General features: G+C 50.8%; 1 protein-coding gene across 2 annotated transcripts; it reads left to right on the top strand.

Annotated features, from left to right (window-relative positions):
* Positions 1-8: 8 nt before the first annotated feature.
* On the top strand, positions 9-20,391 carry LOC137312301 (zinc finger protein 774-like). 2 transcript variants are annotated; one of them, XM_067978898.1, is made up of 4 exons: positions 9-392; positions 2,963-3,083; positions 4,973-5,099; positions 16,562-20,391. In XM_067978898.1, the coding sequence occupies exon 4, from the start codon at positions 16,914-16,916 to the stop codon at positions 17,811-17,813; it is 900 nt and encodes a 299-aa protein (XP_067834999.1). In that variant the 5' UTR covers positions 9-392; positions 2,963-3,083; positions 4,973-5,099; positions 16,562-16,913; the 3' UTR covers positions 17,814-20,391. The 2 variants fall into 2 exon arrangements, 1 of the variants encoding a protein (XP_067834999.1); XR_010960691.1 differs by lacking the exon at positions 16,562-20,391 and adding an exon at positions 7,659-9,560 and having other exon boundaries at positions 176-392.
* The last annotated feature ends 1,558 nt before the right edge of the window (positions 20,392-21,949 follow it).

Raw genomic sequence — 21,949 nt, 5'->3', positions numbered from 1 at the left:
TGCCCCTCCCCGACTCCCAGTCCCCGGCCTCAGGCCCCTCCCCGACTCCCAGTCCCCGGCCTCAGGCCCCTCCCCGACTCCCAGTCCCCGGCCTCAGGCCCCTCCCCGACTCCCAGTCCCCGGCCTCAGGCCCCTCCCCGACTCCCAGTCCCCGGCCTCAGGCCCCTCCCCGACTCCCAGTCCCCGGCCTCAGGCCCTCCCCGACTCCCAGTCCCCGGCCTCAGGCCCCTCCCCGACTCCCAGTCCCCGGCCTCAGGCCCTCACCTCCTCCCCCCGCCCTGCTCCTGCCCCTCGCCGCCCTGAACCAGCTGCTGGCCGCCGGCGCCATCTCCTTCCAGCTGCCGTCCAACGCCAGGAAGTGTCTGCGGGAGGAGATCCACAAGGACAGGCTGGTGAGCGGAGAGTCCGAGCTGAGCGAACAGCCGGCCGCCCGCCCCCACCTCAAGGGGGGAGAGGGGGGAGAGGGAGAGAGGGGGGGGGGGGGGAGAGAGGGGGGGGGGGGGGAGAGAGAGAGGGAGGGGGGGGGGAGAGAGAGAGGGAGGGGGGGGGAGGGGGAGGGGGAGAGAGAGGGGGGAGGGGGAGAGAGAGGGGGGGAGAGAGGGGGAGGGGGGGGGGGAGGGGGGGGGAGAGGGGGGGAGAGGGGAGGGGGAGGGGAAGGGGGGGAGGGGGAGGGGGGAGGGGAATGGGGGGACGGAGAGGGGGGAGGGAGGGAGAGGGGGGGGAGAGAGGGGGAGGGGAGAGAGAGGGGGAGGGGGGGGAGAGAGAGGGGGAGGGGGGGGAGAGAGAGGGGGAGAGGGGGGGGAGGGGGGGGAGAGAGAGGGGGAGGGGGGGGGAGGGGGGGGGGAGAGAGAGGGGGAGGGGGGGGAGGGGGGGGGAGAGAGAGGGGGAGGGGGGGGGAGGGGGGGGGAGAGAGAGGGGGAGGGGGGGGGGAGGGGGGGGGAGAGAGAGGGGGAGGGGGGGGGGAGAGAGGGGGGGAGGGGGGGGAGAGGGAGAGGGAGAGAGAGGGAGGGGGAGAGGGAGAGAGAGGGAGGGGGAGAGGGAGGGAGGGAGAGAGAGAGAGGGAGGAGGGAGAGAGAGAGGGGGAGAGGGGGAGAGGAGGGAGGGGGAGGGAGGGAGGGAGGGGGAGAGGGAGGGGGAGGGAGGGAGGGGGAGAGGGAGGGAGGGAGGGAGGGGGAGGAGAGAGAGAGAGGGGGGAGGGGGGAGGGGGAGGGGAAGGGGGGGAGAGGGGAGGGGGAGGGGGGAGGGGAATGGGGGGACGGGGAGGGGGGAGGGGAAGGGGGGGAGAGTGAGAGAGAGGGGGGAGGGGAGGGAGAGTGAGAGAGAGGGGGGAGGGGAGGGAGAGTGAGAGAGAGGGGGGAGGGAGGGAGAGGGGGGGGAGAGTGAGAGAGGGGGGAGGGGAAGGGGGGAGAGTGAGAGAGAGGGGGGAGGGGAGGGAGAGTGAGAGAGAGGGGGGAGGGGGAGGGGAAGGGGGGGAGAGGGGAGGGGGAGGGGGAGGGGAATGGGGGACGGGGAGGGGGGAGGGGAAGGGGGGGAGAGTGAGAGAGAGGGGGGAGGGGAGGGAGAGTGAGAGAGAGGGGGGAGGGGAGGGAGAGTGAGAGAGAGGGGGAGGGAGGGAGAGGGGGGGGAGAGTGAGAGAGAGGGGGGAGGGGAAGGGGGAGAGTGAGAGAGAGGGGGGAGGGGAGGGAGAGTGAGAGAGAGGGGGGAGGGGAGGGAGAGGGGGGAGGAGAGGGGGGAGGGGAGGGAGGGGGGGGAGGGGAGGGAGGGGGGGGAGGGAGAGAGAGAGGGGGAGGAGAGAGGGAGGGGGGGAGAGGGAGAGAGAGGGAGGGGGGAGAGAGAGGAGGGAGGGAGGGGGGGGAGAGGGAGGGGGGGAGAGGGAGGGAGGAGGGGGAGGAGAGAGAGAGAGAGAGAGGGGGAGAGGGAGGGAGAGAGAGGGAGGGGGAGAGAGAGGGAGGGAGAGAGAGAGAGGGAGAGAGAGAGGGAGGGGGAGAGGGAGAGAGAGAGGGAGGGAGAGAGAGAGGCGGGGGAGGGGAAAGGGGGTGGGTGTGGGGGGGGAAGGGGGTGGGTGTGGGGGGAGGGGGGGTAGGGGGTGAGAGAGAGGGGGGGGAGAGAGAGAGGGGGGGGAGAGAGAGAGAGGAAGGGGGGGGGGGGAGTGACCTTGTTCCCCATTCAGTCCGACCTTGTCCCCCATTCAGTCCGACCATGTCCCCCATTCAGTCCGACCATGTCCCCCCATTCAGTCCGACCATGTCCCCCCATTCAGTCCGACCATGTCTGATTTGTATTTCACTCCATTTCCCCCCTTGGTTCCATTCCCTTTAATCCCCTCAACCCAACAAAAATCCATCAATCTCAGTTTGAAATTTTCAATTGACCCCCGGCCTCCCCCTTTTCCGGGGGGAGAGAGTTCCAGATTCCCACTCCCCTTTGTGTGAAGAAATGCTTCCTGACATCACCCCTGAACGGCCGGGCTCTAATTTTAAGATTATTCCCCCTTGTTCTGGACTCCCCCCACCAGAGGAAATAGTTTCTCTCTATCGACCCGATCAAATCCTTTAATCATCTTAAACCCCTCGATTCGATCACCCCTTAATCTTCTACACTCGAGGGAATACAAGCCTCGTCTCTGCAACCTGTCCTCGTAATTTAACCCTTTTAGCCCCGGTATTATTCTGGTGAATCTGCACTGCACCCCCTCCAAGGCCGATATGTCCTTCCTGAGGGGACGGTGCCCAGAACTGGACGCAATGTCTCCAGATGGGGTCTGACCAGAGCTCTGTCCAGCTGTAATATAACTTCCACCTCTTTGTATTCCAGCCCTCGAGATAAAGGCCAACGTTCCATTATCCTTTTTAATGATCTTTTTGTACCTTTCCACCATTGGGAGGGTGGTGTGGGGAGGGAGCTGTGGGGGACAGTTCCGGGCTGGAGCCAGGGTGTAACCTCTCTGTTTCCCCTCCCCCAGGTGACGGACTCCTCCGGACACATCCTGTACTCTCAGTAGGAGGCGACTAAGGGCAAATTCGCCTTCACCACTGACGACTACGACATGTTCGAGATCTGCTTCGAGAGCCGCCTGCCCCCGGGTGAGTGAGTCCGAGGGGGGGGTCCTGGGGTACGGGGAGGGCTCGGGCAGAAATAATAATAAAAGTGAAAATAGCTCACTGATAAGAAAAAGGGATGAGAACAAAGTCCAGCTCACAAATAGTGTCACAGGTAATATAAATACTTCAGGTTCATCAAAAAATACAGGAAATAATAAAATAACTGATTAAAAAATAATACAGCAGTGATGAAAAACAAGTGTGATATTTTTAAGAAGTGAGAAAAACAGCATCAGAACCTACGAATTAAGAGCAGGAGTCGGCCATTCGGCCCCTCTGCCATTTGATAAGATCATGGCTGATCTAATTATGACCTCAACCCTACTTTCCTGTCCATCTACTGTAACCTTTGACTCCCCTGTTAATCAGGAATCGATCTAACTCAGCCTTAAAAATATTCACTGACCCTGCCTCCACCGCTCTCTGGGGAAGGGAGTTCCACAGACTCACGACCCTCTGAGAGAAAAAGTTTTTCCTCATCTCCGTCTTAAATGGGAGACCATTTATTTTTAAACTGTGGTCCCCGAGTTCTCGTCTCTCCCACAAGGGGAAACATCCTCTCAGCATCTGCCCCTTCTAGTCTCCTCACGATCTTATATTTTCAATAAGATCACCTCTCATTCTTCTAAACTCCAGCCTGTACAGGCCCAACTTGTCCAACCTTTCCTCATAAGATAACCCCCTCATCCCAGGAATCAGTCGAGTGAACCTTCTCTGAACCGCCTCCAAAGCAATTATGTCCTTCCTTAAATAAGGAGACCAAAACTGCACACAGTATATTCTAGATGTGGTCCAGTAGGTCTGTTGCCCAAATAAGAGTTCTATACACAAGTGCAGATAGCATAAGGAATAAAACAAGTGAATCAGACAGTTAAAACAAGTATAAAAGGACTGTTTGCAACATAGTTGCCAGACTGGGCCTGCGGCAGGTGATGAGCAAACCAACACGAGGGAAAAACCTACTTGACTTTGCCCTCACCAATCGACCTGTCACAGATGCATCTGTCCATGACAGTATTGGTAGGAGTGACCACTGCACAGTCCTCGTGGAGACGAAGTCCCGTCTTCGCACTGAGGACACCATCCAACGTGTTTTGTGGCACTACCACCGTGCTAAATGGGATAGATTCAGAACAGATCTAGCAGCTCAAAACTGGGCATCCATGAGGCGCTGTGGGCCATCAGCAGCAGCAGAATTGTATTCCAGCACAATCTGTAACCTCATGGCCCGACATTTTCCTCACTCCACCATTACCAACAAGCCAGGGGATCAACCCTGGTTCAATGAGGAGTGTAGAAGAGCAGGCCAGGAGCACCACCAGACGTATCTGAAAATGAGGTGCCAACCTGGTGAAGCTACAACACAGGACTACATGCATGGTAAACAGCAGAAGCAACATGCTATAGACAGAGCTAAGCGATTCCACAACCAACGGATCAGATCAAAGCTCTGCAGTCCTGCCACATCCAGTCGTGAATGGTGGTGGACAATTAAACAACTAACGGAAGGAGGAGGCTCTGTAAACATCCCCATCCTCAATGATGGCGGAGTCCAGCGTGAGGGCAAAAACAAGGCTGAAGCGTTTGCAACCATCTTCAGCCAGAAGTGCCAAGTGGATGATCCGTCTCGGCCTCCTCCCGATATCCCCACCATCACAGAAGCCAGTCTTCAGCCAATTTGTTTCACTCCACGTGATATCAAGAAACAAGATTGGGAGTGTTAAGAACCTAGTCCCTCTCTACAACCCCTCCCCTCGCCTCCAGTGCTTCAATATCCTTTCTGTAGTGTGGGTCTCTCAAGTCAACAATGGATTTACTACATCTTTGTCCGATCTTACAGACCGTCTCTCTCTCTCTCTCTCCCTGCCCAGATCGCCAAGGCGGAGAAGCTGAAGCCACTTGAGGTGGAGCTGCGACGATTGGAGGATCTGTCAGAGTCGATCGTCAATGACTTTGCCGACATGAAGCAGCGAGAGGAAGAGATGAGGGACACCAATGGTAGGAGCACCCAGCACAGGCTTCAGTCTGCAACACCCGCCCCTTCTCCACTTACTGCTCTCGGTCTCGGGGACCCTGTCTCGTTCCTCGGTCAGCGTCACTCACCCCTCCGAGTCAGAAGTTTGTGGGTTTTAGCTCCCTCCACCTCCCAGGACATAAGCCCCTCTCCCCTTCTCTCCCCCATAGCACGAGCCTCAGCTTCATACGGTTGTCCAGTCGTCCTGTGAAAGATGCAGTGGGCTCTGCTTCAGGCACTTTGTGGCAAAGCATCCCTTGCCCCAACTGCCCTCCACTCGCCCTCGGAGTAAAGAGGGGTGGTCTAGAGCTTGGGTACCAGGGGCCAGGGGTTAAAAGGACTGCAGGACTGATCCCCAGTGTCAAAGGGACTTAGTTTTTAAAAAACGTACATTTATTTCGCCCCTTCCACGACCTCGGGACGTCCCAGATCACTTTATAGCCAATAATGTACTATTTTGAAGTGTAGTCACTGTTGCAATTTAGGGAACAGGCAGCAAGATCCGCACAGCAAGATCCCACAAACAGCATTGTGATAATGACCAGATAATCTGTGTTTTAGTGGCGTTGGTTGAGGGATAAATATTGGCCAGAACACCCAGGGGAGAATTCTGCTCTTCTCCCATTAGTGTCCGTGAGATCTTTTACGTCCACCTGAGAGGGGCAGGCAGGGACTCAGTTTAACGTCTCATCGGAAAGACGGCACCTCCGACAGTGCGGCACTCCCTCAGTACTGCACTGGGAGTGTCGGCCTGGATTAGGTGCTCGAGTCTCTGGAGTGGGGCTCGAACCCACCATCTTCTGACAAGGGGGCCTTGTCGAGGCAGATAAGATTCTGCATATTTTCATTCCAAGTTTGACTGCAGGATAAGGGAAGGTGTGTACAAACTGGGGCGAGTGTGGGCAGGATGGAACACCCGGAGGGGAGGCTCTCAGTCGGGGAGCGGAGGGAAAACACAGAGTCCTTTCATGGGCCGTTAGATGGGGTGCTCCATGGGCTGGAGGCCTCCACTCATCTAAACCAGGGAGTTGGAGTCAGAGGCCTGGGACCTTTCTACACCAGAGGGCAGAGTTGTGGAATAAGTTTTTGGGGAAGGACGGTATAAACGGGGTCCAGAGACAGAAGGGATCATTTGAAGCCCCTGGGATTAAAGGGACAGTGGCTGCATGGTTACAAAATTGGCTAAGGGACAGAGAGTAGTGGTGAACGGTTGTTTTTCAGACTGGAGGGAAATATACAGTGGTGTTCCCCAGGGGTCAGTATTAGGACCACTGCTCTTTTGGATATATATTAATGACTTGCACTTGGGTATTCAGGGTATTTCAAACTTTGCAGATGATACGAAACTCGGAAATGTAGTAAACAATGTGGAGGATAGTAACAGACTTCAGGAGGACATAGACTGGTGGAATGGGCAGACACATGGCAGATGAAATTTAACGCAGAGAAGTGGGAAGTGATACATTTTGGTGGGAAGAATGAGGAGAGGCAATATAAACTAAATGGTACAATTTTAAAGGGAATGCAGGAACAGAGAGACCTGGGGAGTGCACAGACACAAATCTTTGAAGGTGACAAATTGAGAAGGCTGTTAAAAAAAAGCATACAGGATCCTGGGCTTTATTAATAGAGGCATCGAGTACGAAAGCAAGGAAGTTATACTGAACCTTTATAAAACACTGGTTAGGCCTCAGCTGGAGTATTGTGTCCAATTCTGGGCACCGCACTTTAGGAAGGATGTCAAGGCCTTGGAGAGGGTGCAGAGGAGATTTACTAGAATGGTACCAGGGATGAGGGACTTCAGTTATGTCGAGAAACTGGGATTGTTCTCTTTAGAGCAGAGAAGGTTACGGGGAGATTTAATAGAGGTGTTCAAAATTATGAAGGGTTTTAATAGATTAAATAAGGAGAAACTATTTCCAGTGGCAGAAGGATCGGTAACCAGAGGACACAGATTTAAGGGAATTGGCAAAAGAACCAGATGGCGATGAGGGTTTTATTTTACGCAGCGAGTTATGATCTGGAATGAGCTGCCTGAAAGGGCGGTGAAAGCAGATTTAATAATAACTTTCAAAAGGGAATTGGATAAACACTGAAAGGAAACATTTGCAGGGCAATGGGGAAAGGGCAGGGGAGTGGGACTAATGGGACAGCTCTTTCAAAGAGCCAGCACAGGCACGATGGGCCGAGAGGCCTCCTGTGCTGTAAGATTCTAGGTGATAGGATTGACCTGTTGGAAAGGGACAGGGTGTCAGTTGTGGACAGAGTGACGCTCCCATGAAAGGCCTGCCATGTCCCTGCTCTCACCTGAGCTGTTTAGCGAGAGAGGATCCAGGATGGGGATTCGGGGGAGGGAGTGACCCCAGGCATCAACCAAAGGCCAGACTCGGAGCAGCAGTGACCCAGGAGCAGGGAAACGGTGCTCGGGGCAGCAAGGTGAAAGAAAGAGGGAGGGCTGCCTTCAGTGAAGTGATCTTAGTGCAGATTGAATCCACTCCTCCAACCTGTTTGATGAGCCCCTCTCTCTCTCTCTCTCCGTGCAGAGTCCACCAGTGCTCGTGTCCTGTATTTCAGCATCTTCTCCATGTGCTGCCTCGTCGGCCTGGCCACCTGGCAGGTCTTCTAACTGCGACGCTTCTTCAAAGCCAAGAAGCTCATTGAGTAACGACGATGTGTGTGTGTGTGTAAAACGTTGGCCCGTGTGTGTGTGTCTGTGCCTGGAGAGTGTTCAGTGGGTGGGGTTAATTTACAATAATGTCTCTTTATATTAAATGGGGTGCTTTGAATGTTTAAACTGCAGGTTGTGTTTTAATTCGTAGCATTGCAGTCAGTAATTGGCCCACGGTCAGTGTTTCAGACCAGTCTGAGGGAGTCCTGGAAACAATCAGTATCCTCAGACATGCCCTGGATCAGGAGGTGGGACCAATAGTGTTCGCTGCCCTGAGCTTTCGATGATTGATTGATTGTTTTCGGAAGGTACTGGGATTAATTCCACCCGGCCCCGTTGCTCCCCAGGAGAGAGAGAGACAAACGTCCGAACTTCTTTGGGAAAAATCTAATGTTTGTAGAAGTTCCTCTCCAACTCATTTGCCGGTGTGATGCTGCACAGTGTCGAGTGGATTCCTGGAGGAATGCTGCAGGGAGGGAGAGTGCACTGGGGGCTGCATTTCCTTCACTGTGTTGGACTTCACCTGATGGTCATCAGGCAGAGCTGGTGACAGCCGCTCCACCCTGACCCCGCTGCACCTTGAACCTCATCGGATCTTACAGCACAGGAGGAGGCCGTTCGGCCCATCGTGCCTGTGCCGGCTCTTTGAAACAGCTCTCCAATTAGTCCCACTCCCCCCTGCTCTTTCCCCGCGGTCCTGCAGATTTCTCCCCTTCAAATATTTGTCCAGTTCCCTTTTGAAAGTTATTACTCAATCTGCCTCCACCGCCCTTTCAGGCCGCGCATTCCAGATCAGAACAACTCGCTGCGTAAAGAGAGAATTCTCCTCCTCTCCCATCTGGATCTTTCCAAAATTACAGTAAATCTGTGTCCTCTGATCGAACCCTGCTCCCCTCTAACCCTCGCCCCCCCCTCGACTCCCCCACGGGCCTGCCCCTCGCCCCCCGGGCCTGCCCCTCGATCCCCGGGCCTGCCCTTCGATTCCCCGCCCAGGCCTGGCCCTCGCCCCTCGCCCCCCCACCTTAGGCTAACATTCTGCGGGCCGCGATTATCCCCGCTATCAAACCTCGCATCATCCGAGGGCCCCCGGTGGTCCTGCTCCCCCTGGGTGAGGCCACAGCAGCTCGACTAGTTATTTAAGGCAGGGCCGTGTCCTTGTGACAGTCAGTCCAGAATAGTTTCAGTGAGCAAAATGGGGTTCACTTTTCCCCTCTGTGTTGATCCACCAGCACCAAGTTAAATGGCTGCATCAAACACTCTGTGAGAATGTGATGTGAGGGTTCTGGACTGTTTTGACAATGAATCCGGGTGGGTAATTTGGGGCCTGTATCTGACATTGGAGACTCCAGTTTGATCAGTGCCCGTTCACAGTCTGTCCAACACCCTGATTTAAATGTGCTGCTCGTGTGAAGGTTGCCAGTCAGACCTGCTGTGTGATGCCCATCTTGACCAGGGGCTTTACGTGCTTTTAATAAGTTCCCTGCAGCGAGCAAGTGCAGCTCTCCCCGTGTCTTTCAACACCGCATGGCGTGGGCCCACTGCAGGCCCAGGGGAGGTGCGGAGCCCGAGCAGTTCGACCCTCGGAGGTTCGAGGCAGGGACAGAGTGAAACTTGGACCGTTTGGGCGGCTCAAACTTCGAAAACTCGCCTCTCCTCCTCCTGCTCCCTGCGTGAGTGGCCAGAGACTGCGGCCTCTCCCTGTCCCTGTCTAAACCATTCCAGTCTTTGGGAATCTTTACAAACTCATTCCAAGAATAAAATTAATTTTCAATTGAAAGCTGGAGTCGGGAGTGTGTTGTGTCAGAACAGGGCTCGGACAGCCCGGGCAGCTCACCCGGCCCCTGCCGGGTAGGTGGGGACAGGGCTCGGACAGCCCGGGCAGCTCACCCGGCCCCTGCCGGGTAGGTGGGCACAGGGCTCGGACAGCCCGGGCAGCTCACCCGGCCCCTGCCGGGTAGGTGGGGACAGGGCTCGGAGAGCCCGGGCAGCTCACCCGGCCCCTGCCGGGTAGGTGGGGGAGAGGAGCGGGGTTGGGGGGGAGCGGGGGGTCCTGGGCTCCCGGCACATTTCCCTTCTCCCTGAGGCCTCTCCTTGGGCCTGAGGCAGGAGGCCCGATGCCTTTCACATCCTCGCATGCTGCAGCAACAGCGACAAGTTTCCCGGGGGCCGCTGGGCTACTGCTCGCCGGTGGAATTTCCATCAGGGGCCGGGGCCCACCGTGACTAATGGCCGCTGACCCAGGAAACTGGGTAATGACCATGGTGCGGTCAGGGGGCGATGGGCAGAATTCCCGCCCTCACCCTGTTGCCGGAAAGTCCAGGCATTGTGTCCACCGGTGACATCTCCATCCCCTGTGCTATTAACCTGGTATTCTGATTTTGGACGCCTTATAACCGCCAGGGAAAGCACAGTGTCTCCTCCTCAGCGTGGGCACCGCAGGTCTAACTGGTGCCCAGGCCTGGCACCAGTGACCTGATAGAAGCTGTTCGACCTCACGGCCCAGGAAAGGTCGGGAGAGAAAGGCAAACGGATCAAATTTTCTTCCCTTTCTACAAGAAACGGCGTCTCTGAGAAATTATTTTGGAAAAACAAAACGGTTTATTGTTTCCAGGCACAATCTCTGTTCCTTGCGAGTCCAGGCCTGGTTTATTCCTGTCGAACCTTTACAGCCTCCGCTGCTCTTAAATTAAAGTGGCTGCTTTTTGAATTAACTGTTAATTCAAATTGAAATCATTTCTTAATTCCCACCACTGGCTAATTGAGCAGAAGTCAACTGTGAACTAACAGGAGGTGAGTGAGGACCCTGGGGATGAAAGAACTTTAAGGGGAATGTGAGACACAAAGAAACTCATTTTAATAATGTGTATTTTCAAAAAAAGATACTGAATTTATACAGAGTCCAAAATGAAACACTTCTCATGTAATCCAGTGCAAGTTCACATTCTGTATTTCCCATCTTTTCACACCACGATCAGTCTGAAAGCTGGATCATTAATAAACACTTTCCCTGCACTGGCCCGAGGCAAAATTCAGGAATAAGAAACGAGATTCCCGAAGGCCGGGCTTAAGCACTTTGCGGAGGGTGAGAGAGAGAGAGAGAGAGTCACCAGAGCCGCGCTCGTCAAATCGCTCTACGCTTTGACGGACAAGTTTTCAGTCCCAACATCACTCACAATATCGACAAGACGCCACTCGTCCATCTGATGTGACCCCCTGATAATCCCAGTCCCAACTGCTCCATTGTAAACAATTTTACAACACCAAGTTACAGTCCAACCATTTTTATTTGAAATCTACAAGCTTTCGGAGGCTTTCTCCTTCGTCAGGTAAATGTTCAGGAGCTCCTCGAAGCCTACGCATTTATACATATAGAACAATACATGGTGTTTACAGAATGCCCCTGCAACTGCCCGTTGCCAAGGCAATCACCGTGTTCAGACAGAGAGGTGTCACCTGCAGAACCCCCGAATACACATTCAACAAAAAAACAAACAGGAAAAAAAGAGAGAGGCAGAAACATCCGGAAGGCAGAGAAAGCCAGCAAATGACCCATTATATTAAAAACAGACGACTAACACCTCGCTATGGCCTTCCCCACACCTCCACTACTCGCCTTTAAACAGCCACCCAACCTCAAACAGACTATCATTCGCAGCAAATTACCCAGCTTTCAGGAGAACAGCGTCCACGACACCACACAACCCTGCCACGGTAACCGCTGCAAGACATGCCAGATCATCGACACAGATACCACCATCACACGAGAGGACACCACCCACCAGGTGCACGGTTCATACTCCTGTGACTCGGCCAACGTTGTCTACCTCATACGTTGCAGGAAAGGATGCCCCGGAGCATGGTACATTGGCGAGACCATGCAGACACTGCGACAACGGATGAACGGACACCGCGCAACAATCGCCAGACAGGAGGGTTCCCTCCCAGTCGGGGAACACTTCAGCAGTCAGGGACATTCAGTCACCGATCTTCGGGTAAGCGTTCTCCAAGGCGGCCTTCGAGACACACGACAACGCAAAATCGTCGAGCAGAAATTGATAGCCAAGTTCCGCACCCATGAGGACGGCCTCAACCGGGATCTTGGGTTCATGTCACGCTACACGTTACCCCACCAGCGAACAAAAGCTATCTGTTTTTAATATAATGGGTCATTTGCTGGCTTTCTCTGCCTTCCGGATGTTTCTGCCTCTCTCTTTTTTTTCCTGTTTGTTTTTTTGTTGAATGTGTATTTGGGGGTTCTGTCGGTGACACCTCTCTGTCTGAACACGGTGATTGCCTTGGCAACGGGCAGTTGCAGGGGCAGTCTGTAAACACCATGTATTGTTCTATATGTATAAATGCGTAGGCTTCGAGGAGCTCCTGAACATTTACCTGACGAAGGAGAAAGCCTCCGAAAGCTTGTAAATTTCAAATAAAAATTGTTGGACTATAACTTGGTGTTGTAAAATTGTTTACAATTGTCAACCCCAGTCCATCACCGGCATCTCCACATCATCCCAACTGCTCCATGTCCGTGTGTTTCCCAAACTCGCCCAGCGTGATGCTGGAACAGGACTGACCGTTCCTCCCCGGGAGGGGGGCAGGAGCTATTTTAAGATCGGCCTCCAGCTGCCTGCATTCCAGAGTATTGGGAATAGCGAAAAAAATAACTAGTTTGTTTGGTGGGCTGTGCGTGTTTGAATCTCCAAACTGAGATACTGATAACCAGGTGCAGGTTGGATCCAAAATTGGCTCAGTGGCCGGAAGAAAGGGATAATGATCAAGGGATGTTTTTTTGACTGGAAGGCTGTTTCCAGTGGGGTTCCTCAGAGCTCAGTACTCGGTCCCTTGCTTTTTGTGATGTGTATTAATGATTTGGACTTAAATGTAGGGGGCTTGATCAAGAAGTTTGCAGATGATACAAAATTGGCCGCATGGTTGATAGTGAGGAGGAAAGCTGTAGAGTGCAGGAAGATATCAATGGACTGGTCAGGTGGGCAGAAAAATGGTAAATGGAATTTAATCCGGAGAAGAGTGAGGTAATGCATTTGGGGCCGGCAACAAGGCAAGGGAGCACACAATAAATGGGAGGATACTGAAAGGTGTAGAAGAAGTGAGGGACCTTGGAATGCATGTCCACAGATCCCTGAAGGTAGCAGGACAGGTAGATAAGGTGGTTAACAAGGCAAATGGAATTCTTTCCTTCATTAGACACGGCATAGAATATAAGAACAGGGAGGTTAGGCTGGAACTGTATAAAACAATGGTTAGGCCACAACTTGAGTACTGTGTACAGTTCTGGTCACCACAATACAGGAAGGGTGTAATTGCATTCGAGAGGGTGCAGGGGAGATTTACGAGGATGTTGCCAGGACTGGATAATTTTAGCTATGAGGAAAGATTGGATAGGCTGGGATTGTTCTCTTTGAAACTGAGGAGGCTGAGGATTGATTTAATTGAGGTGTACAAATTTATGTGTGGCCGAGATAGGCTGGATAGGAAGGACTGATTTCCCTGAGCAGAGAGGTCAATAAACAAGGGGCAGGGCATAGATTTAAAGTGATTGGTAGAAGGATTATTGAGGAGCTGAGGAAAACATTTTTCACCCAGAGGCTGGTAGGTGTCTGGAACTCACTGCCTGAAAGGGTGGTAGAGGCAGAAACCCTCAACTCATTTAAAAGGTACCCGGATATGCACCTGAAGTGCCGTGACCGACAAGGCTATGGACCAAGTGCTGGAAAGTGGGATTAGGCTGGGTGACTCATTTTCGGCTGGCGCGGACACAATGGACTGAATGGCCTCCTTCTGTGCTGTAAATTTTCTATGATTCTATGATTCTAATTAACAGTAAGCAGGGTAGTTCAGGGATCATGAGAACACTACTGAAGAAAAGTAACTGCTGGGAACCAAGCAATGTGTCCTTGTAAACCACAGATTAGGGAAGTTCCAGCTCCAGTGACAGAGATGGATCACAACAGGGTATAAAAGTGAGGAGATACTGATGTAAGGGGCAGTTGGGACTGGAGACACCGGAGATCAAGCTCAGGGAGTCCGTGGTTCCATCCAGAGGGCTGATCTCGTCTACACGGGGGATTTGCATGTTTAGTCTGGTATGGGAGAGGAAAGAGAATTTACTCATATATTTCTTCATGAGGTATTAAAGTTGCTGACTCTCAGACTTGTTAATTAATAAGACAATGCATTATTTAGAACCTTCCATCCCTAAGTCTCTCTGCTGCTCTACTTTTAAACTTTCACCATTTAGTTTACATTTCATCTCATTTTTCTTCCTCTCAAAATGCATCTCGTCACATTTCTCTGCATTAAACTTCACCTGGTCCATTTACTAACCCGTGGACGTCACAATGAAGTCACTGACTCCTCTTCACAGTTGCCCCGGTGCCAATTTTGGAGTCATCGAGAGATTTTCACCTTGTGTCCCACATACCCAAGCTCATATCATTCTCTATATTGTGGTTAGTAATGGTCCCAACACTGACCCTGGGGGACACCACTGTTTACATCCCTCCAGTCTGGAGAACATCCATTAACCACTACTCTCTGTTTTCTGCCCTTCACACAACTTCCTTTCCACACTGCCTCATTCCTTTTAATACGGTAAGTACTAATTTTATCAACAAGCCTCCTGTCCGGCATCTTACCAAAAACCCTTTCACAATCAATGTACACAACATCCACTACATTCACTTTATCAGTAGACTTGAGTTATCTCAAATGATTCATTTTTGCCTTTGATAATTAATATGTTTTTCTAACAAATGTTGAAATGTTTGCTCCACCTCATCTGGTTTGATCTGTTTCAAGACGCAACAGAAAGGTCGAGTTGTCTCCTGGAGTTTAAGATAAATTAGGTTTTAAATATTATGTTTCAGACGATGAGGGACATCTGGGCTGAGACCCGCCCATTCTGTGCCTCAACTCCCGCCCCTCACACACTCCGACTTGTTGGAGGACCAACTCACCCTCTCACCCTTCCTGTCGATTTCCGCTCCTCCGATTGGTCCGGAACTCTCCTTAATCACCAGGACGGGATTAGAGGTGAAATTGACATCCTGAGGTGCAGTTGGAAAATAAACATGAATTGAACCCGTCAGTTGCAACAATTAATAAAACGAAATTAATAAATGTTACCGTAAAAAATATTTCCTGATTTCACCAAACTGGTGGAACGTCTGCGCTGTGTGTTTGTGCCGGTTTAAATGGCATGAAGGGCTGGGGTTTCAGTTTATTTTATTATCTTTGGTCCAAACGCGCTCTTCCTGCTTCCAATGTCTTTGTTTTCCGGCCTGATATTAAGATCATCAATGGCGGTCGCATCACCCAGCATGCAGCGCGGTACAGATTGTGCCCTATCCGAATCAGTGGAGCCCAGTGCGCAGGCGCCGTAGTGACTCTCTTCCGGTCAGTGTGTCCTGAGCATGCGCGGCCAGTCGAGGCTGCGGGAGGAGCGCGTTCGGTGCAGGTCAGAGGATCGGAGCAAGAGGCTCAATAAACCCCGGGGCCCGGGTCCGGGCTCAGGCCCAGGCTCAGGCTTTACAAACCCCGAGTGCGGCCCCAGACCCGAATATAAAACAGTGAACATTATCCCCCCCTCACTACCCGCCGGGAAATGAAGGGGAAATGGGGATCGGTCAGGGAGCGTCTGTAAATGAAGGAGAAATGGGGATCGGTCAGGGAGCGTCTGTAAATGAAGGAGAAATGGTGATCGGTCAGGGAGTGTCTGTGAATGAAGGAGAAATGGTGATCGGTCAGGGAGAGTCTGTAAATGAAGAAGAAATGGTGATCGGTCAGGGAGAGTCTGTAAATGAAGAAGAAATGGTGATCGGTCAGGGAGAGTCTGTAAATGAAGGAGAAATGGTGATCGGTCAGGGAGCGTCTGTAAATGAAGGAGAAATGGTGATCGGTCAGGGAGTGTCTGTAAATGAAGGAGAAATGGTGATCGGTCAGGGAGAGTCTGGAAAATGAAGAAGAAATGGTGATCGGTCAGGGAGAGTCTGTAAATGAAGAAGAAATGGTGATCGGTCAGGGAGAGTCTGTAAATGAAGGAGAAATGGTGATCGGTCAGGGAGTGTCTGTAAATGAAGGAGAAATGGTGATCGGTCAGGGAGCGTCTGTAAATAAAGGAGAAATGGTGATCTCTATACCTTTCGTCATCCAGGGAGCTCGAGCTTTGGATGCTGTTCCTTTCCTCCTCGTGGGAATCTGTCCACTCTGTACCCAAACCAACTCCTCCTTGAAGGCCTCCCATTGTTCAATTACTGTTCTGCCTGCCAATTTTTGATTCCAATCCACACGGACAAGATCCCTTTTTAACTCACTGGAATTAGCCCTCCTCCAGTTAAGAATTTTCACATTTGACTGTCCCCTGTCCTTTTCCATAACTGTTGTAAACCTAATGAGATTATGATCACTGCTGCCCCACTGAAACATGCTCCACCTGCCCCACTTCATTCTCCACACCGAGCCCACTGCTGTACTCACACTCTCTCACACTCACTCTCTCACACTCACACTCTCTCACACTCTCACACACTCACTCTCTCACATTCCTCTCTCACCCTTTCACTCATGGTTTCGGGCCACTGAAAGATGATGCGATGGGTTTGGATTTCAGCACAGGGAGGAGGGAGAGTGTGTGGGACGGGGATTTACAGCTTTGAGGAATGAGAGAGGAAATAATGTTCCATAGAAAGTAGAGTTGTCTGATCTGAATTTCTATCCTGTACTTACAGTGATAACTTTTATAAACTACTTTTACAGGGGAGGATTTGCAGAGGGAAACTCAAACCAAAGATCACGTCAAGATCTGACAGAGTCACTCGATTCATCAGGACCTGAATATCATCGGCCTTTGAATGTTGAAGGAGAAATGTTTGTCTGTTCTATCCATGGGAGAAGGTTTCAAACATCAGTGTGAGTGGAAAAGCACCGAGACACACACACCCGAGTGAGAGTGTTCCAGTGCACTGTCTGTGGAAAGAGCTTTAACCAGTTACACAGCCAGAAAAAACATCACACCATTCACAGTGGGGAGACACCGTACACGTGTTCTGTGTGTGCACGAGGCTTCAACTGATCGTCCAACCTGGAGAGACACAAGGACACCCAGACCATGGAGAAACCGTGGAAATGTGGGGATTGTGGGAAGGGATTCAATTACCCGTCACAGCTGGAAACTCATCGACGCCGTCACACTGGGGAGAGGCCGTTCACCTGCTCCATGTGTGGGAAGGGATTCACTCAGTCATCCGGCCTCCTGACACACCAGCGAGTTCACACTGATGAGAGACCTATTAAATGTTCTGACTGTGAGAAGAGGTTTAAATGCAAAAGTATTCTGCTGAAACACCAATGCACTCACACTGGGGAGAGGCCGTTCACCTGCTCCGTGTGTGGGAAGGGATTCACTCGGTCATCACACCTTCTGTCACACCAGCGAGTTCACTCTGATGAGAGACCTTTTAAATGTTCTGACTGTGAGAAGAGGTTTAAAAGCAAAAGTATTCTGCTGACACACCAATGTACTCACACTGGGGAGAGGCCGTTCACCTGCTCTGCTTGTGGGAAGGGATTCACTTGGGCATCCAACCTGCTGAGACACCAACGCACTCACACTGGGGAGAGGCCGTTCACCTGCTCCGTGTGTGGGAAGGGATTCACTCGGTCATCACACCTTCTGTCACACCAGCGAGTTCACTCTGATGAGAGACCTTTTAAATGTTCTGACTGTGAGAAGAGGTTTAAAAGCAAAAGTATTCTGCTGACACACCAACGCACCCACACTGGGGAGAGACCGTTCACCTGCTCTGCGTGTGCGAAGGGATTCACTCGGTCATCCACCCTGCTGATGCACCAACGCACCCACACTGGGGAGAGGCCGTTCTCCTGCTCTGTGTGTGGGAAGAGATTCATTCAGTCATCCAACCTGCTGAGACACCAGCAAGTTCACACTGAGAGACCTTTAAATGTTCTGACTGTGGGAAGAGATTTAAAATCAGAAACGAACTGCTGAGACATCGATGCACTCACACTGGGGAGAGACTTTTCACCTGCTCCGTGTGTGGGAAGAGATTCACTCGATCGTCCCATCTTCTGAAACATTAATCCAGTCACTAATGTATCCAATCTGGCATTCAAGAGAAACAGACTTCCCCAGAGAGTCGTTAGAATGTTCAACTCACCACCACAAGGAGTAGTTAAGGCGAATAGAATGGATGCATTTACGGGGAAGCTGGATAAGCACATAGAGGAGAAGGGAATATTAGAGTTTGCTCATAGGGTTAGATGAAGAGGGGTTGGAGGAGGCTCGTCTGCAGCATAAACACCGGTATAGTCTGGTTGGGCCGAATTGCCTGTTTCTGTGATGTACATTCGATGTAGTTCTATGTAAGCTCCATCTGACACAGTTTTACCAACTCACTGAATCTATCAATTTCCCTTTGTAACTTTATGCTCCCATCTACACTACTCACTGCGCCTCCTAACTCGATGTCAGCGACAAACGTGAGTGTTCGGCTCTCTATTCCTTCATCTCCGTCATTTATACATATCGGAAAAAGCTGATGCCCCAGAACTAATCACATCCGGCCAATTTGAGTACATCCCTTATTATCCCGGGCCTCTGCCTCCCACCTTCTAACCAACTCCCTGCCCATTTCAATAGGTTGCCTTAAATTCCACGCACTCTAATTTTTGTTGACAGTCTCTTATGTGGTCCCTTATTGGATGCCTTTGGAAGTCAATGTCCATCTAACACCCAGAGACACTCCATTATCGAGCACGTTAGTTACATCTTCAAAAAGTTCAACGAGCTTTGTTAGACTTGACTTCCCCTTTACAAATCCATGCTGGCTCTCTCTGATTACTCCATATTTATCCAAGTGCTCAGTCATTCTTTCCCCAATAACGGATACTGGTAACTTCCCCACAACAGGCGTCAGACTGATAGGCCTAGAATTTCCAACTTTATCTCTCCGACCCATCCGAAATAATGGAGTGACATTGACAATGTTTCAATTAAAGCAACAATTCCTGAATCAAGAGAGTTTTGATCGATCATGAGTAAGCATGTACAAGTTCCTTACCTATTCCTCTTATTCCCCTGGGATGGTAAACATCAGGTCCTGGAGATTTGACAATCTTCAATCTCATTATTTTCTCCATTGCCATTATTTTATTTACACTGAATCCCCTTGATTTATTTACAGTTTTCCTCGTGTCTCTGCTATGTTCGCCTCATCCTTTTCTATGAAGACCGATGCAAAGTAAATATTTCGCAACTCTGCCATTTCCTGATTTTCAATTACAATATCACCTCCATCTGTCTTTAAGGGGCCCACATTACTCTTCGTCACCCTTCTTTCTCTTAATATACCTGTAAATACCTTGATTGTTGTCGTTATTTTCCCTCACAAGTTTTTGCTCCTTTTCCCTTTTTGGACCTCTTCGGGTTTTTCGTTTCAGCACCACAATAAACAAGACTTCGCTGTAAAGTTCAGCTCAATAGTTCTCCAATGTCAGAGCGAGAATTGTCTGAACCCCGAATTTATTTAATGTAACAAACACAAGCACACTTAATCATCCGTGTATCAACACACTGATGGATACACAAAGATAAACACAGCGAGAAATGCAGGCAGTATCAGGATGCACAGGTAAACGGACAAGGGAAATAGACAAAGATAAAACGGTCTGTGCCTCGAACAGACAGTAACGTGTCGCTGATCGATATTAGTGAGACGAGGTGGGGAACAGGTGCAGTGAATTGGTGCTGTGGTTTAGTTGGTTAAAGCATCTGTTTTGTAAACAGGCGATCCTGGGTTCAACTCCCAGCAATGCCTTGTGTCGCTTATTATTTTTACCTAATTTGTGGAATTCAGCGACAAAGTCACACTTTGGAATTGGTATTTGTTCAGGTTTGAGGAGGAAACCGATATCAGAATGACTGTTCAAAAACACCATTTCATCGCACAGACAGACCTCTCACAGAATGTGTCTGTAACACTTTAATTTAAGGACACGTTCTTGTTTCTGGGCTCGTCGGGGTCAGGGTATAATTCACGATTTATGTCATAGAGGAGCGAATGGTTGTCTCCTCGACCTCCGGATAACAGTGATAAAGTTCGAGGATACACAGAAGCGGACAGGGTGGTCGGGGTCTGGAACTCACTGTCTGAAAGGGTGGTCGAGGCAGAAAACCTCAACTCATTTCAAAAGTACATGGATGTGCATTTGAAGTGCCGTAACCTACAGGGCTACGGACCAAGCCCTGGAAAGTGGGATTAAGCTGGATAGCTCTTTTTCGGCCGTCACAGACACGATGGGCCGAATGGCTTCCTTCTGTGCTGTAGCTTTCTCTGATTCTATGATTCCGTGTGTGGGAAGGGATTCACTCAGTCATCACACGTACTGAGACACCAGGGAGTTCAAAAGTGACTGCAGGGGTTGGATTCTGCTGTTAATCCCATCCAGGACTGAACCATGTTCATTCTGACAGTTGGGGTTTGTTTCTTCTGATGTTAATAAGCCCTATAACTGGGCTGGAGTTTAATATTCTGGATATCTGTTAAATAAATCAGCTTTGTTTTAAACACCTTGTTGTAGATTTTGGTCTTTCCCACCTGAGTGTTTAGCATCACCTGACTGGAGCTCAGAAAGGACAATCTGGGGGGAGGATCGTCCGGTGGGAACAGAACTTCAGCCTGGACACAGTCCTTCAGGGCCACACTGAGAGGGGCAAACGGCACTTTGGTCTTTCTCGTCTCTCTTCACTGACAGAAAAGTCACCGTGCGGCGTCCAGTCTAAAAATGACTGTGGTAATTGTTCTATGAAGATTTAACCTGTTTGTGTGACAGTCCTGAGTCTACCATTTAAGGCAGGCGTTAACTCATTTAAAATAAACCCATTTAAAATAAATGGGTTATGAATTGTGATTTCCGTGAAGCCAATGTTCCATTCCTTTATATGATTCATGTGCCTGCTCTCCGACAACAGGGTAAATGGTGGAATATCAGCCCTGCTCAGCCGGCAATGATCACGGTACATTTTCTTGAAGACAAAACACACATTGAAACCCTGGAACTTTGAGGTGATGAATCCTGAGGGAAAATAAAATTAGGGCTCGAACCATCAAACTTTTGCACTAACAGATAGCACCACTGAGACAGGTGAAGAAGTCACCCACTGAACCAGTAACTCATTGAGCTGAACTTTTTGATTGCAGTGATCAATAGAACAGTTGTCTACAGTCAGTCCAAAATGAATGGTTGAAACTTGCAGGAGTGAAAATCCAACGAGCCGGTCTTCACTCTTAAACCAGCAACTGTGAAGTTAAGAGAAACGTGCCGGAGAAATACTCGATTTCAGCGCGGTGACACTGGGCCAGAGTAAAGCTCAGTTAATATGATCGCCGAGTGGTGAGAGGGTGGATTTGGAATTCCTGAGCGACCGCACTGCGCATTTTCCAGATCTGCTTGGAGCACCAATCCCTTCAATTCATCACTTACAGGGACAATTCGATTCCCGGTTTCTTTTCCCTGATGCTTGGTGAAATTTTAAAAATTGAAAGCGACCAACATCAAAGCGAACCTCGTCACCGACATGCTCACAGATACAGAGCGGCCTCACTCTATTTCAGTGAGATGAAAGACCAGAGCAGTTTCAAGGTCGAATGCAATTGCAAAGAAAGCTCGATCAATGAAAGTGCAGGTCATTGAGGTGCCTTTAAAGTCCTGATTGTTTGAACTGAATTTCTTCCGAAAGCGCTTCAGATTCAGGTGGAGTGATTTGGGGACTTCCTTTCCCTCTTCGCAAAAGTTTGAACCGCAGCTCAAGATCAAAAGTCCCGGGCTAAATTAGGGATTCGCCGGGATATGAACCTCGCATCGAGAATTATACCCCGACCTCAATGAGCCCAGAAACAAGAACATGTCGTCACATTTACGTGTCACGGTCACATTCTAAACTGGTTTGTCCTGTACTGTACATTACTGTCTAAATATTACAGATAAGCAGAGCACTTGAGCTGTCACAGCTGTGACTTTGACTTTTCTCCCTCTCCTCTCGATCTCCCCGGCAACTGCCACTAACCACAATCTTCTCTCACACTTCTCCGTCAGGAAGTTCCGAGCCTCGGTTTTCAAATGAAA

This window comes from Heptranchias perlo, unplaced genomic scaffold, assembly GCF_035084215.1.
Source record: "Heptranchias perlo isolate sHepPer1 unplaced genomic scaffold, sHepPer1.hap1 HAP1_SCAFFOLD_417, whole genome shotgun sequence".
Classification (NCBI taxonomy): domain Eukaryota; kingdom Metazoa; phylum Chordata; class Chondrichthyes; order Hexanchiformes; family Hexanchidae; genus Heptranchias; species Heptranchias perlo.
Note: the sequence above shows the minus strand (reverse complement) of the source record. Positions and strands in the feature narration are given on the sequence as shown.

Coding starts and splice junctions, on each gene's coding strand:
- LOC137312301 (XM_067978898.1), top strand. CDS start 16,914: ATGGAGAAACCGTGGAAATGTGGGGATTGTGGGAAGGGATTCAATTAC.